The sequence below is a fragment of the Hippoglossus hippoglossus genome, chromosome 10 (assembly GCF_009819705.1).
Source record: "Hippoglossus hippoglossus isolate fHipHip1 chromosome 10, fHipHip1.pri, whole genome shotgun sequence".
Lineage (NCBI taxonomy): Eukaryota > Metazoa > Chordata > Actinopteri > Pleuronectiformes > Pleuronectidae > Hippoglossus > Hippoglossus hippoglossus.
The window spans coordinates 13,223,596-13,240,212 of NC_047160.1; the positions used below are offsets into that span (position 1 = coordinate 13,223,596).

The 16,617-nt window shown below is 41.1% G+C and overlaps 1 protein-coding gene across 2 annotated transcripts in view; it reads right to left on the reverse strand.

Moving 5' to 3' along the window:
- Positions 1–16,617, reverse strand: part of ccdc88b (coiled-coil domain containing 88B) — a 45,654-nt gene that overhangs the window by 6,482 nt on the left and 22,555 nt on the right. For both annotated transcript variants that reach the window (XM_034597193.1, XM_034597194.1), the window contains 9 exons: positions 15,686–15,865; positions 11,797–12,137; positions 11,450–11,609; positions 9,742–10,140; positions 7,432–7,593; positions 6,766–7,043; positions 6,375–6,518; positions 5,541–5,727; positions 2,439–2,584 (listed from right to left, as the gene is read on the reverse strand). In XM_034597193.1, the coding sequence (XP_034453084.1) occupies positions 2,439–2,584; positions 5,541–5,727; positions 6,375–6,518; positions 6,766–7,043; positions 7,432–7,593; positions 9,742–10,140; positions 11,450–11,609; positions 11,797–12,137; positions 15,686–15,865 (1,997 nt within the window). The remainder of the gene's footprint in view (positions 1–2,438; positions 2,585–5,540; positions 5,728–6,374; positions 6,519–6,765; positions 7,044–7,431; positions 7,594–9,741; positions 10,141–11,449; positions 11,610–11,796; positions 12,138–15,685; positions 15,866–16,617) is intronic.

Here is a 16,617-nt window from a genome sequence, read left to right on the forward strand (position 1 = left end):
TTCAACAGACAAAAACTAAAATTACTTCCTTGCTGTTCACACCTCTCTCCTGACTCATGTACGTGGTGAAAGTATTAAAGTATTACTATATACTGTAATTGGTGTATGACCAGAACCATGCTTTTCTGTCTCCATGACAGTCTCCATGACTTTGACCTTTGTCGCAACAAAATCTACTCATTTCAACCTCAAGTCGAAGTGAACATTTTTGAAGAAATTCACCCAAGGTGTTCGTGATATATAATGTTCACGAGAGCGGGGCGGACGGATGGACCACCACAAAACATAATGCCTCAGGCCACATCTGTCACTGGTGCAGAGACATAAAGATATAAGAAACTGCAGAGACGCAAAGGAGCTGCGATGCCTGTGAAGTGCCTCAACTGAAGAGTTATGTTTGTGAGGCATCTTATCTTAGATGTACTCTTACAACTATACATATATTTTTATGCTTCTGCAACAGTGCAGTTTTCATGTTGTCCGTCTATCTGTCCCATTATTTTGAACACAATATCTCAAGAACAACTTGGGGGAATTTATTCAAACTTTGGTCAAACATTCAGTTGAAGACAAGGGTGAGCTGATTCGATTTTTGAGGCCAAATGTCAAAGGTCACTCAGACAAAATGTATGTAGGCGGAAACTGCATCGGTTGTCAAAGGTATACAACTGCATGGCGGTAATTCTACTTCTAATCTGACTCACGCAGTACATATAATATTTGGTGGATTATTGTATTTTGTATTTGTTTACATGTAATAAAGCATCACATGGATTAATAAGTAACACAGTCATTACACTGCAACTGTAATTTTGTCTTTCCATGATTCCACCGACGAACACAACAAGAAGCTGCACATCAGCCTCTGTTCAGTCTGTGATTCACCTTTGCTTCATTTTTAATTCCTGTTTTTCTCAGCAAGCTAACTTTGAGATAATAACATCCGCCCCCTTCTACCCCCCACATCCTATTTGGACTGGTTTGGTTTTCATCCTCACACCTAATGAGCCACACTGCACTTTACTGGCTCAGGAGAGAGACATGCATTTCCTGCTCAAATATCCTGAACTGCAGGAATGAACACTCCAGTTTGAAAAATGTGCTCTGAAATGCACTGCAGGCCCTTGTTTCTGGACTTCAGGTCTTGGTTTGATAATAATTTATCAGATATTTCAGAAGAAAATTTCTGATCAGAGAATCTGGTGAGGTTTTGTTTAAAGCTTTCCAAACAATGCATTATACCTGTTTTACACCGCTGGATTGTTTCTTCTGACTCTGAATACTAATTAAAGTATATATACTTTTGTATTTTGGCCATGTACAGGTTCATAACTGTAATTTTGGGGGCTATTACTAGGTGTACATACTGTACTGTTAAAGATTTGCATTATTTCCTCAAACCATACATTACTGCAGTACCTCTTTTCACCTCTTTGAAATGCTCCGTTCTAGCTCTTGGCAAACGCATTTGAAAACAAGTTGCATCTTACATTTTCACATTGTTCTGGCCACCAGGGGGCCACGCAGCCAACTATAAAATACAGACTGTATATGAAGATGGGACAATGTGTTGCCACTTCCTCCAGCTATCCACGAAGGAAGCCAAAACATCCTGGATACAAACACCGCCATATTGTGCATTTGGAGTCAGCACAGTAGCATCATGGGATGGGGCCGTGTTTGCGAGGTCCCACTGATACATGCACTACCAAACGTGAGTCAGTCTCAACTGTCAATCATTATATTTAATAGGAGTGCACCATTACCACATGAAAACCTCTAAACATATGCATTAGTTTATACTTATATACTGGTGTGCTGATATGGACTGAAAATGAAACTTGATTTTGTCGGTCTGAACAATGCAGTGTGATTTTATGCCATCAGTGTTTCCGGGCTGGGAGACTACAGACCTCTTAATGTGCAGAACAAAAAAATTCCTTTAAACACTAAAGTATGAAATATTATAAAAATTTGAGTCCGTAATTTGAGCAAAGTCGAAAAATGTTCTTTCCAAAAATGTAAGGTTAAGCCATGAACAGATGTAATTTGTGCGGCATTTGACTCATAACATTTGAAAGGTGAGACCAGCTCTGCATGCTCGCTTCTAGTTCTGGATTAATCTGCTATTACTTGCTATTAGTCATTTAAAAGAACGGCTGCTGAGTGCTGTTGTACTGTGAAATTGTCTTGACATAAGTGTTATTTTATGAACATAGCAGGAGCTCAGACGATGTTCTACTGAGTTTCAAATGGTAAAACATTTTGTTTTCTCTAACACACCTACATGAAACGCTCCTGCATGTTGCTACAATTTGAGCAACACATTTCAGATACTTTGTTGTAAAAGCGATTCCCTCTTCAATCTGCTGCAATTTTCACGGCAGAAATTCTCAGCGAAACAGAATCATCTGGTGTGTGTGTGTGTGTGTACTGACTGGTACTCCGTCTGCTGGGAATAGTGCTGGTCACGGCGCTCCATGCTCTGCTCCATTAAGGCCCTGTTCTCTTTCAGCAGACCCTGGTTCTGCTCTGCTAACTGTCGGTTCTCCTCCTCCATGTTCCCCTTCAGCTGGGTCAACAGCTGCACATGCAAGTACATAACACATCATGAATGTTTCCCCAAGATAGTGTGTGTGCCTGTGTGTGCTAGTACACACTTTCATTGACAGAAAACGGACAAAGTAGACAAGAGAAGCAACTGAAAACTGACATAGAAAACACCGTGGACGAACAAGGATCTCTCTGAGGATTGATTCATTTCTAATAGAGAAGCAGGTAGAAGTGTAGTGTAATGTGTTGACATTTTGTATTTCAAAGCCACAGAAACAGGAACAAAGACTCACTAGTCGTCATCTGTATCATGCTCACCGGTGGTGGAATGCAACAAACTACATTTACTTCAACACTGTACTTAATTCCTTTTTTTATGTGTACATTGCTTAAGTAGTTTTAATTTCAGATACTTTTCCCTTTTGCAATTACATTCATCAGAAAATATCTGTACTTTCTTCTCCTCTGCATCTTTACGATGCATTGTGTCACATGTTTTTCTTCATGTTTTTAAAAGTAACCAATAACAACCGGGGAACTGGTCCACTGATCCAATAAGATTAGACCCCGCCTCCTGCAGCATCACTGAGGAAGAGGAAACACCTGAAATGGATTTGGAAGAGGCCACTGCCAACACTCAGCCAGAATGATGTAGTAAACAGTTGCATTAGCAAACAGGCTACACTCAAAAAGTTACTTACTTTTACTCAAGTTGAAAAGTGGTACTTTTACCTTTACTTGAGAATATTTTTGTCTATTTATTTTTACTTTTACTAAAGTAAAATGAGTACTTCCTCCACCACTGGTGCTCACCAACAGACACACAACCACAAACTGCAATCAGACACACAACCACAAACTGCAACCACACGATTCATTCTGCTTTATTCAACTTTTTCTAGCTGTGACCAAAAACTGAGCATTGAGAGTTTCATAAAGGTGCTTAAGGTAGAGTTACCATCCAAGGCTCACATGCGAGGCCACATCACAAGGTGTGATCAGTATAATCAGAGGAAAAAGTTTTTTAAAAAAGGCTCTTTAATCATTTTTCATCTTTAGGCATGTTTGAGCTTAGAAAACATTCCTTAAAATCACAAACCTCTGAAATCGGAGGATTATTATTAAGTTAAAATTGGACATATTAATACCAATAGAGATACATTTAATTGTTTAAAGAAACAAAAATTATATTTGAAAAAAATATTAAACAGGAGAATCTGTTTCTGTGTGCTTCTTATTTTTCTTGCATTAATCTGCTTCTAGTTATATGAAATGAAAAATTGCCCCCCGGCACAGTAAATGTGAAGCTACAGGCAGCAGCTTGTAAGCTTAGCTCAGGGATCAGGGCAACACAGTTAACCTGACTCTGTTTGAAGGTAAGAAAATCCACCTACTAGAAGCTCACAATTTAACATGTTGTATTTGTTTAATCCATGAGTGTAAAAATGACAAGTCATTGTTCTATGGTGAATTATGAGCTGAGCTATTTCTTGGCCAGGTGCAGTAACCTGTTGGTGTTTCTGCTGGTTCCCACACTACTGCTCCGAGCCAAAACAACACAATAATAACATGATAATGAGCAGTGGTGGTGCAGGTAGGTGGACTTTGTTACCTTTGGCTCACCTGGCTACGGCCACATATTTACCATACAGACATGAGTGTGGTATCAATTCTTATTTAATTCTTGGACAGAAAGAGAGTAGGAGAATAACAATTCCCTTAGGTCAGTATTGTGGGCAGCACGGTGGTACAGTGGGTGCCTCACAATAAGAGGGTTCTTAGTCTGATTCCTTGGGGAGTTACACTGCTCTCCATGTGTCTGCGTGGGTTTTCTCTGAGTACTCCGGCTTCCTCCCACACTCCAAAGACATGCAGACTGGGGTTAGGTTAACTGAAGACTAACTTGTCCGTAGGTGTAAATGTAAGTGTTAATGTTTGTCTCTGTATGTGGGCCCTGCGATACACTGTTCAGCATGTAGCCTGCCTCTCGCCCAATGTCAGCTGGGATTGACTCCAGCCCCCTGCAACCCTCTGAGGATAAGCAGTATAGATCATGGATGGATGGATGGATAGATGGGTTGTTATGTCCTAAATTGAAGTTGTGTTATCTCAACCAAGTGACAGTGATAACAAAAATCCAAATCAACTAGAATTACCATCCTGTGGCTGATGCCTCCACCAACCAGTGCAATTTCAGTCTATATACATTTTTTTCCAGACTCATAAATGGTCACTTTGACCTTTGACCACTGAAATCTAATCAGTTGATCTTGAGTCCAAGTTGTGCAGAATTTGAAAGGATCCTCATGAGGTGTCCACCAGGTGATTCAGCAGTGGTTTCACAAGCAGCTGAATGAAGCAGCAGAACAAAACATCTGCTGCTTGACTTCTGGAACCTTTTACAGGAAGTCACTCTCCAACTGTTTCATCCCTCAAACACTCTGGAGAGTTTCCTTGAAAGATGTTTTCAATATTCAGGGCGTGTTTGACAGCATTACATGGATGAGCAAATTCTCCCCTAGAGGCAAAAATCGTCCCTGCTCCTTATTAGCTACTTGGTATTCACTTTCTGTTTGGACCAATACATCATTTTTTCTGATATGTCGAACTGAAATTGGGTTTGTATCAAGTGTTCGAAACCAGTCACTGTTCCCCACTGATAATATGATGTATTTTATCTATGTAAAATACTGTCTATAAAAATGCAATGAAATCCTAATAAAAATATATAATTGCCCAATAACACTTAAAATAAACTGTTTCAAGAGTGTAATGTATGTGATTGTTTCCACTGTGAAGCATAAATCCCTTTTTGGCATGTAAATAGTCAATGTGCAGCATGAATACAAAACATTGATGTGTATCAGCATTTGTGTAATGGTGTTCCTGTGTGTGTGTGTGTGTGTGTGTGTGTGTGTGTGTGTGTGTGTGTGTGTGTGTGTGTGTGTGTGTGTGTGTGTGTGTGTGTGTGTGTGTCTGGTTAATACCTGGTACTGGCTGGTGAGGCGGGCGTTGCTGAGGTCCAGGCTCTGGTTGGTTTCCCTGAGGGCACTGAGCTCACCCTCCAGTCGAGTCCGCTCCAGCTGGGAGGTGCTCAGCTCCCCCCTCAGCACCGAGCCCTGAGCCAACAGCTCCACCTGCAATGCCAACCACTCCTTCTGGTGGGCCTGCAGCCTGCAACACCCACACACAGGGACTTTCAATTACCACTGTCACTGGTAAAAGCATTTCAAGTAGCTTCATGCGACGAGTCACATTCCACCTGTAACACATTCATACAGCACACTGAGGGGGAGTTTGGGGACAGTGTCTTGCCCGAGGACACTTCAAAAGCAGACTGGAGGAGCCAGGGATCGAACCACCGACAATCTGATTACTGGACGACCTGCTTAAAACCAATAGACACATTTGACATAATGTCAGACAAAATGAATGAGGACCACATTGTGGAGCATCACTCATCGCTGACAAAACAGTGGCACGGTAAAGGTAAGTAATCATCTTTGTTTTATTTTGTAATGAGATGAAACTCTTAATGCTCATTGTGGGAAAAAAATATTTCTATGAAGTAATTCCTTCTCTGTCTTGTTTTGTGTGTTTTGTTCACTGTGGCTCCTCAGCATTGAATGCCTCTCTATATTTCTATCTGTAAATTTGCATTCAAACCAATGCCTGTGTTGCTTATCATAATTCATATATAGTAGACGGGTTAATGCTGCTGTTCCCTGTATTCAAATTAACGTGGCAGCAGTGAGAGTGAGTGGCAAGAAAGAATGATCAGATCTCATGAATATGATGCAGGAGACGACTGAATTCTTTACCTCACGTTGTCTTCTCTCAGCCTCTCCAGCTCTCGTTTTCCCTCCAGTCTCCTCTGGGCCTCTGCCCCCATCTCCTCTCGCTCCATCTTCATCTCCCTCTCTCTCTCCTCCATCTGGGTTTTACCATCCAGGAACTCCTTGTACCTTTAGATTGTAAAGACAAAATTCACTCCCAACAAAAAAATATGACTTGTAATACATGAAAGACAGAAAGATGTAAGATGTATATTTTAGGGATGTTGTATCAGCGGGTTTGTGTGTTGTTCCTACGTGTTTCTCTGGTCTCTCGTCCTCACAAAGATATATAAAAGACTCAAAACTCTGCTGCAGTGAGAATTTAATGTGTTTCACCTCAAGAGTCTAATTTAATGTAGCCAGCGTGTGTTTGTACCTGGCCTCCAGCTCCCTGTGCTGGGCCTCTAGGCTGCGGTTATTGCTCCTCAGCTGAGAGTGCTTGTCCAGCAGCTCCTCCAGCTCCACCTCCTGCCGCTGCTGCAGCGCCGTCATCCGCTCGTGGTCCCGCCTCACAGCCTCCATCCTCGCCACCATCTCCTCCCGCTCACGCGCCCAAACCTTAGACTCGGCCTCCAGGGTCGCACTCCGGGCCTCGCCCTCGTTGCAGCATGCAAGCAAAGCTGAATGCTGGGAGCTCAGTGATGCTTGGTCCATCTATGTTTTTTTATATGTAGTACAAAACAGAGAAAGCATGTCTGTAGTTGTGACTCTAGATTTATTGACCTTCATTTCTGAAGAGTGGGAGGAAGTAGAGTCGTGTCGTTCATCTTTATGTACAGTTTATCGTTTTCTCCCTGTTACCAGTCTTTACGCTAAGCTAACATGCTGCTGACTTCAAATGCATATTTACCTTGCATACATTATAATTACATAATAAATGTTTCATCTCCACTCCTTACAGTCTTTATAAAATTGTCTAAATTTACTGCAAAAAGTACCTCTGCTTCAATTTAGACAAAAATAATGTGTGTAAATATTAAAGGAGAATTCAATAGGTTCTGTTTCCAAGTTGGGACATAATCATGCTCTCTGTCTGTCTAACCTGCAGCTGGGTGTTGAGTGTCTGCAGTCGGGTGCAGGAATCCTGCAGGCTGAGCGAGTGCCGGTGCAGAGCCTCCAGCTGCTCCTTAAGGTGCTCACATGTGTCCTGGGACTGGGACAGACGCGACATCAAGGCCTCCTGTCCTGCGAGTGCCACTGCTTTCTGACAGAGAGAAAAATCCCTTTTGTTCACAGCCATGTTCAACAGCAGCGGCGTATAAGGCTGTGCTACCTCTAACACACACCGCTCACAGCTATAATCAATCAATCGAACGTTTCTGCAGCGCCTTTCATCCAGGTCAGTGCAGTTCAAAGCGCTGCACAATTAACTGCTGAGCCAAGAATAAGACAAAACAAATAAACTGCTGACATTTAAATACCATATAATACATTTTAAAAGCTATAATAACAATAGAGACAAACAGACAGAAATAAATAGAAGAAGAAACTAATATTAGATTAGAACTTGTTGTATTTTGTAAACTTGCTGAAGGTATAAAACCTGCTGTTTTATCCAAACTCCGAGTGAACTTGCAGCACAGCACACAGCACAATTAATGTGAATAATTTTAGTACTGGCAGAGCGACAACATGCCTCATGCGTTCATCGTCTCCAGAGTCTGCAGCTCAGCTCTGTGTGTGATGGCTCTTTATTCACTTTGGAGTTTGTCACATTTTCCACCAGCACCTGGTCCAATCATTCGGCTTCACAGGGGATCTCTACTTTTATTTAGAGATGAAAGTTTTACTCTCTTTTAGGTTTCATTTTTATTTCCATTTGATGCTGCTCTCTCCTTCTGATCCACTGCTTTTCAGAGGGAAATATTGTACTTTTATTCTGCTACTTTAATCTGGAAGCTAGCGTTATTAACTATTACACAGTTTAAGATTTTACATTAAGGCTTCTGCATTATAAATGACTGCACTTTGTTGAGGATTAAACCAGTAGTTTCATATATTTAGCTTGTGATGCTACACAAACAGCAGTGTCCTGTTGTCACCATCAAAGAGGAATTCTGATAATTTTCTGGGCCCTGTGATTTTAAATGTGGCTGTGTAAATGAATAGTACTTGAGAATTGGTCCAGTGGATCACCTCAGTGGCTACAATCTACTCTTATGGGGCAACTGTGACAACCCGAAATGTCCACTGAAAGTTATTTTTTGAAACCAATAAAAGGCTTGAAAGTCTGGAAACATTGCACATGCCTTGCTAAACAAGAAGTCTCGCTCCAGACCATAAACCTAGTTGTCCCTCCTCTGCTCGTTGCCTCTCCCTGTCTCTCTCCTTGTTCGCTCTTCAATTTGTTGGAGCTCTTGGTCCGTATATACTCCGGCTCAAACACGTAGGGACGACCATCAGAAAATGATTCAGCCATAACAGTTTCTCTCAGTAAAAACCCAAACTCCTCTCTCCAACTCTCTCTCACTCATGTTTCCATCTCCATCTTCCAGAAACAACCCAAGAGACGAGGAGACAAAGAGGGGCAACAAGCAGAGGAGGGACAACCAGATGCTGCTGGTGTCACTTCCCCCAATTTCACGCTTACTATCCTGTCAATAAAGGTGAAAGACAAGAAAAAAGTAACGGAGAAAAATGAATTCAAATTTGTTGTAGTGGCACTTTGAGCCCCAACATGTGTACTTGCACTTTGTTGTGGGTGGAGCCAGGAATTGAAACCTCAAGGTGACAGCTTTGCTTCATCTGTCCTGATGTTAACCTTTAAATCCTGACGATGTTAATGCAGCACCACACCGACTGAGCAATGCATTGAATGAAATCCCTGACATTGGCAATGCTGGATGTTATGGCTCGATGCGTGTGTGTGTGTGTGTGTGTGTGTGTGTGTGTGTGTGTGTGTGTGTGTGTGTGTGTGTGTGTGCGTGCGTGCGTGCGTGCGTGCGTGCGTTTGTGTGTGTGTGTGTGTGTGTGTGTGTGTGTGTGTGTGTGTGTGTGTGTGTGTGTGTGCGTGTGTGTGTGTTTGAGGGTAAAAGAAATAAAGAAATAGTAAGAGCAGAAGCAAGAGAGCAGGAGCAGAGATAGGGAAGATTAACAGTAGCCGAAGTGACTGATGAAAACTGATGAGCAGAGATAAAGCAGTAGCTTTGGAAATAAAGTGCTGCACTTGTGGGAGTGTACTGTGAGCTGATAGTCGTCAAACATCCCTAGAGCAAGAATTTCAGCATAATATAGATCATCTTCCACGTGCAGCAGTTGGACTGATCCACATTGACAGCCTGTAAATGTGATTCAAAGTCCGACACCAGCACACAGCTTATTCACAGACTTGCATTCAATCGCAGATACACACCTCTTTTTCCAGCTCTGTCAACCGCTCACTCAGCTGCCGCTCTGTCTCTCCTGTGGCAGAATCACGAGTCACAGAAAGGTCATGACCTTTGCTGGCTCCAGGGGATTGATCCAGAAGTGACGTCTCCTGGGTGGGTGTCTGACTAAGGTGCGTCTTGTTTGACGAGTCTACATTTGAACTAGACGTAATGTCCGCTTCCATACTTCTTCTTTGCTTTTCCACCTGGAGAAGAGACTCGCTCTCCTTAAGGCACCGGGAGAGCGACTCTATTCTCGCCTCTGATTGGCTGAGGGAATCTGTAACCGCCTTTTGTTCAGCTTCGGTTTTTTGTAGTTTCTGGCTGAGACGTTCGACTTCAGTGGATAGTTCCTGAAAACGTGCGTGCTCATTGGAAAGGTCCTGGTAAGAGAGAGATATGACACAATACGTCTTTCAAAGTTTAAAATCTGTGGAAAATAAAAAACACAAATCTGGGTGATGAATCACGCTAAATGTCACATTATTATTTCTTTGTAGTTTAAAGACAGATTTTTGCTCCTGAGTGAAGGAAACATCCTGTTACCTTGAATAAAATTGGGGATTTCTCTGGGTTTGAACATTTTTGAAAACATTTTGGATTATGTAAATAATTACATAATAAGTACACAAGTCATCAACATATATAACAAGTCTGGTGATCCTTGAACATAAGCAATACAACAATATATTGAACTCTTGTTATATTGTTAATTATGAAAATTATATTACCATAATTGGTTTTATTACAAATCTAACAAAACATGTTTTAAAATGTTTTGCCTGTCTTTAAGTCTTAAAAGGGACCCATCTTCATATAATCCTTTTAACACCACTGTGTATTTTTGGCCGAGCTCCATGCTGCATACTAATTACATGCAGTAATGCTCACTGACCAGACATTAATATACGCCACCAAGAAATGATTCACTGACTTGACAGCTATCAATCAAACTGTGACTTTGGCTGCAGCCAATTAAAGAAAGAAAGGAGACATAATAGTTTGTTTTGATTGATTGACTCAAGCTTAACATCATCAATTTGTGTCACAGCTGTAGAGCAGCAGAACGGTCTTTGTTGCATATTTAATATATATTATGTTAAACTTCATATATATAACACATATATGAAGTGTTGCATTTTGGGATTGTTATAGGAAGGTTTTTGATTTGACTACACAGGGCAGAAGACACTTTGAGACACCTCAGCTAGTGATAATCAACACTGTGCACTATGCACTTAGCAGGGCATAATAATGTTGGGTTCCTGGGGGGTGTTTTAAGTTTTTCCACCTCCATTTCACATGTGCACTGCTTTGTGCGATAATGAATGGTGAAAATTCAGAAACTGTGTTATTCAAACTGTACTTTTTCTTTGTGCGCAGACTTTCATTGCTTTTTCAGCATGAACAGACTGAATTGATGTGCAGCTTGTGTGACCTATAGACCTAATAATACAGAATAAATACATTCACTTGCACAGGGCAGACATAGACATCATAGAATAGAGTGGACAACTATTATTATGACTTTATGTCATACAAACAAATCTCAGTTTAAAGAGGCCATTCCTGCTGCCTAGATAAAGGTAGACACTGAGTTTAGCCTCCACCACAGTCCTGCAGCAGTGATTACTGTCAGTGACTATAGACAACACAACACAGACACACACATGCACAACCACCCACACACACCTGGGACAGTGAGCTAATCTTGGCCTGAGCGTCTGTGTACTGCTCCTGCAGCTGCTGTTTACCCTCCTCCGTGCTGGTTAATCGAGTGCTCAGGTCTTTCTCCAGGTCTTGCAGCCGACTGCAGAGCTCCATAGACTCAGACAGCTGCTGACACACACGTCTGCAAACAGAAACACACAGACACCAGAGGCAACACAGGTCAGACAGAGGGTCGAATGAAGATAGAGTTGACATTACAGGTAAATGCACGGTGCAGCCAGTAGCTCTCTCTGAAGCCCTGTAAAGTTAACTGCGTGCCTCAGATCTTGATCAGGGTTAAGTGTGCCTACAGGAAAGTGTGTGTGTACCTGTGCTCTGCGTCCAGAGCCCTCGCTCTCTGGTTGCTGTTCTCCAGGGCCAGGGTTGTGCTCTCCAGCTGCTGCCTCAGTCTTGCTGCCTCCCTCTCTCTCTGCCTCCCCTTCTTTCTCTGGTCATCCAGCTCCAACTGACACACCTCCTTCTCCTGCTCCAGCCGCGAGGCCTCCAGCAGCGCCTGGTCTCGCGCCCTGGCCAGTGATTCGGCCTCCAGGGTGGCCTCCCGCAGCTCTGCCTCCAGCTCCTCCTCCCGACGGCGAGAAGTCTCTAGACTGCGTCCCTGGCGATCCAGCTCTGCTTTGAGAGTCTGGGTGGTGAGCTCCAACTGGTCGCTCTGGTAAAAGAGGAGAGATGGAGGATTCAGGCTATTTTGATTCTTGCTGCTTGATTAGCTACATTTATTAATGGCCTGAGAGGCAACCGGTTGGGGCTCTTGTGCACAGTGGAAAATAACAAGGAGAAACAAAACACACAAATAGACAGAATATGATGGACATGATGGTATTTCCAATAACTCACACACCAACAGATGTTCCCAGATGCTTTTAGTTTAACATAGAATTAAAGTAGAATAAATAAATACAAATGTAACAATAAGTGACAAAGCTAAAAATTGGATCAATAAATGAATCAACAATCATGAAATTAAACTGTAAAACTGTATATGAAAGAAAACCTTAAGAATTCCCTACAAGTGTATTAGAAAAATAATGAGTTATTCGTAAACTAACAGAAAAGAAAAAAAACATAATAATAACATAATATTCTTGTAAACCAAATCAACACAACGATTGTGTTTAGTTTTAAGTCAGTGGAGGATATTGATAGGTTTTAATTTTCTATTTGGGTTTAATTCACCACTACAGCTGAAAAAAGAGGTAGAGTCATGTTTCATTAAACACACAGTGTTATAATGAATTCAGACTGTCAAACTGTAACTAGAAACTGCTTTGTTTTATAAATTTAACATTTTAATTTGGTGCTGATAAACAAATGGGATATTTTATTCCAACACCAAATTGATAGCCAAGTATTTCTTCTGCTGTAACATTCAGAGAGTGGTTTGTTGTTGTATAGTTTACACAGTATTCCACAGTTTTTCATGGTTATCTACATGTATATATTGTGTTTGGTTGTTGGCAGATGAGAATCACTTGCTGTGAAATAATTAGGTCAGAAAGGAAAGGCAAATATTTGCCAGACAAAAATTGGAATCATTATAAAAGAAGAATGAAAGTTTGAAAATAAAAATATTAAATATCAAAAGGCACCACTTCACTACCTGATTAACATTCTCTTAAAAAAAATATATATATATAATATAATAAAAAGATATTTGGATTTTTAACCCAGAAACCAAACCTGCTCTCAATTTGGCCGAGTCAAACTTGTCGCTATGGGACTACAGAAATAAATAAAAATTGTATTAAACCCCTGATATCAAAGGAACCAATTCACTAAGCGATTTAACATAACTGTGAAGTTTCATTAAAAAAAACTGTGAATGGTTTTAGAGTGTCCAATTATCCCTGGTTCGTCCCCTGTGTGTTTAGTCTCTCTGCTCCCAGTTGGTCTGTTCATGTCCCCGGTTTAGCTTGTGCTCTAGTTTGTCTCAGTCAGTCGAGGCTCCTGCTTCTGTTTTGCTCAGCTGTGTTTCTCTTCTGTTTTTCGAGCCGCTCGAGTTTAGTGTTTCAGTTTTACCCCCCAGTTATCCCTCATGTCTCTACTTTGTTCTTTGTTCGTTTTTCTGACTTTCCTTTGCCTGCCTACCTTCCTGCCTGGTCACCAGCGACTGTAAGCCTCTTTATTTATTCACTCTTCTATGCTGCATCTGCCTTGTCCGGAGTCTGAGTCCTGTACACCATAACCTCAATACTTCCCCCCCATCTTCTCCTCTCAAGGCAGACAGCCGCAGGCCCAGAGCCTGATTCCACTCGAGGTTACTTCCTGTTGGAAGGAAGTTTTTGCTCACCACTGTTGCCAAGTACTCTCTCACAGGGGGCCCAATAAATAATATTGTAAAGAGTATTGTCTAGACCTGCTCTATATGAAAAGAGCCTTGACATAACTTCTGATATTATTTGACACTGTGTAAAGACAACTGATCCGACATCGACATAAATCGTGGGTCGTTGCTCTTCTTATGAACAAATGTACTGAACCCTGTTTCTTGGGGATCTTATTGCTGGATGAAGTTAGTAGAACATTTTTGACATGTTCATTTGTATCAAGCTGTATATTGTACAGTGAAAGCATGTGTGTTTCCCCGCCACACAGCAAGATGGCTCGTGGTTCGAACCCCTGTTTGGCCAGGGTCTCTCTGTGTGGAGTGTGCATCGTCTGTGTGGGTACAAGTTCAACTTCAAGTTAACTTCATTATCCCAGATGGGAAACTTGGCTTACAGTCACATGCACAGGACACACAAACACAAAGTGAACAGAACAACATCGATACATACAAAAAGGACATATATTATCCCTAAAACGGCATGTGATACATCTTAAAGTCAGAACTGAACTGCTAAATATCTCTGTATGTTGTTCCTGGACAGGTCGCCTGTCTCATCCAAAGTCAATTGGGATCAACTCCAGTCTATCCAGCAAACGGTATAGATAAAGGATGGATCACAAGAGTATTGCAAATATATGTACAGCAATGTTTTGGTTAGTAGATATTAAGTTCATATGAGATCTATGTTCTCTTTATAAAACTAGAATGGCGCTCAGTAGAGCTCACACATCCTCTACAGCTGAACAATCCTACATGATCATCTAGTTCTTAGAGTATCAAAATAAAATAAAAAGGAAAATGGTCTGATAATCTAATGATTCATTTTTCATAGTTCTTCATCTTCTTCAAACTTGCACAAAACACATCATCAGTGTTCTAACCTTACAAGAGGCTGCTTCAGCCAGGTGATCGACCCTCTGCCTGTGTCCAAGTGGCATAAAATCATAAAACACAGTAAAATAAAAAAAAAGAAATACTGGATCTGCGTCCACTCAAATATTTAATGGTTCCTTCCCAGACCCAGGCCCTATCCTTTCACCAAGTTTGGTGAAAATCCATTTCGTTTTTTGCATAATCCTAAAAATAAATAACCCAACAAACCAGGAACAGACACAGGTGAAAAAATAACCTCCTTGGCAGAGGTAAAAATGATATTAATGCATTCGAATATTACAACATCTCTGTGAATGGGAGAAATTAAATCGTTTTATGGTGTTTATTAAATGCTAACTTAGCTCTGCTCTTTTACTCAGCTTGTAATCTCTCCGATGCTTCACTGCACATAGCACATTATGCACAGTATTTAGAGACTCACAACCTGCAGTGAGATTCAGTTTGGTTTTCACTGAACCTTCATCTGGGATTTGCACTGAATAAATTGTATTACATCTTCAGCCTGTGATCTCTGGTCTGACTGTCGATTCGTTCTTTCATCAATATGTGAATCTCAGCTTCAAAACAGACTCGCTTGCTCAATGCTGGTTGTATGAAGACCTGTTGTTTTACATCTTGAATCGTCCAGTTCACTTCATGCTGTCAAGTTCACCTCCAGCTGAACAATTTCTCTGTTTAATAGTATAATTAGTTTTCAGATAAATTTATTTGGCAAGCAGAATCCCGATCTAATGTCATTCATTCAATGTAATCCAGTAATTATTGAAAGAGTTTACGGAAAGATGAGATTGACGATTAAAAATAGGATCAAATTTTGTCATTGAGGATTTTTGTTACTCAGCTCCCTTTCATTTGGTTTCTATGTGTATTTCTCTTTCTACCATCTGTTCATTTTTGCTGAAATGAAGTAACCTCTGCTGTGGTGATGAAAATGTTTTTGTGTCACATCAAGTGTGTGCGTTTGTGTGCTCGCCAACCTTGCGCTGGGCGGTGCGCAGGGTGTCCACCGTGCTGCGTAGCGCCTCCTTGTCTCTCTCCAGTGCGGCCCGCTCGCCCTCCAGGGTGGCGATGACCGTGGTCTGCATCCTGTGAAGCTCGGCTTGGCTCCGCAGGCGACACAGCTCCTCCTCCATGGTCAGACCGTCCGACTGTAGCACCTGAGATAACGGGGAAATTCACTTATCGGAGGCTTCAGTTCGTGTGGCTGCTGAACTGTGTTGTATCAGAGGTTTGTTGTTATTTAGCCCTCTGATTGAAATCCAATACACCAGACAAAAAAAATTTAAGAACACATTTGAATACATTTTCTCAAATATGGTTTCTGTCATTTGCAATAGTTTATGTCACACTGATGAACATGTGCTCATTTTATACGATTGGTTTAGCATGTGTATCAGCGGGACCTCGCTATATCCGCTTCATAGAAGATCAGATGAATATGCGACAAGATTAAAAGTCTCCAGCCAGGTTTGCAGCTCTACTTCAGTACAGTGGTGGTCTGAGCTAAATGTTGAAATCATGCATGTATAATGTTCAGTGTCGTGTGTTAGCCTGCTTACATTTGCTAATTAGCACTAAAACAATGTACAGCCAAGAATGAAGGGTACGTCATTAGTTATATGGACAAATGCAAATTTCGATGTGAAATGAAAGTGATTACAAATCATCTCATGAATGTCTCTACTCGATTTCATTACAACCTCTCTTAAAGTGTATGTGTTTAAGTCTGGATAAATACCTCAAGTAAATACAAATTTTTCTATAATTATTACTGTACTAAAACACATTATCTTAGGAGATTGCAAGACAATTACAGGACTATACAATAAGTAAGTGCTGGAATGAATCTGTGCACCTTCTACCAGTATCTTTTTAGGAATCAATACCTTAGTATATTTCTCATATTTGA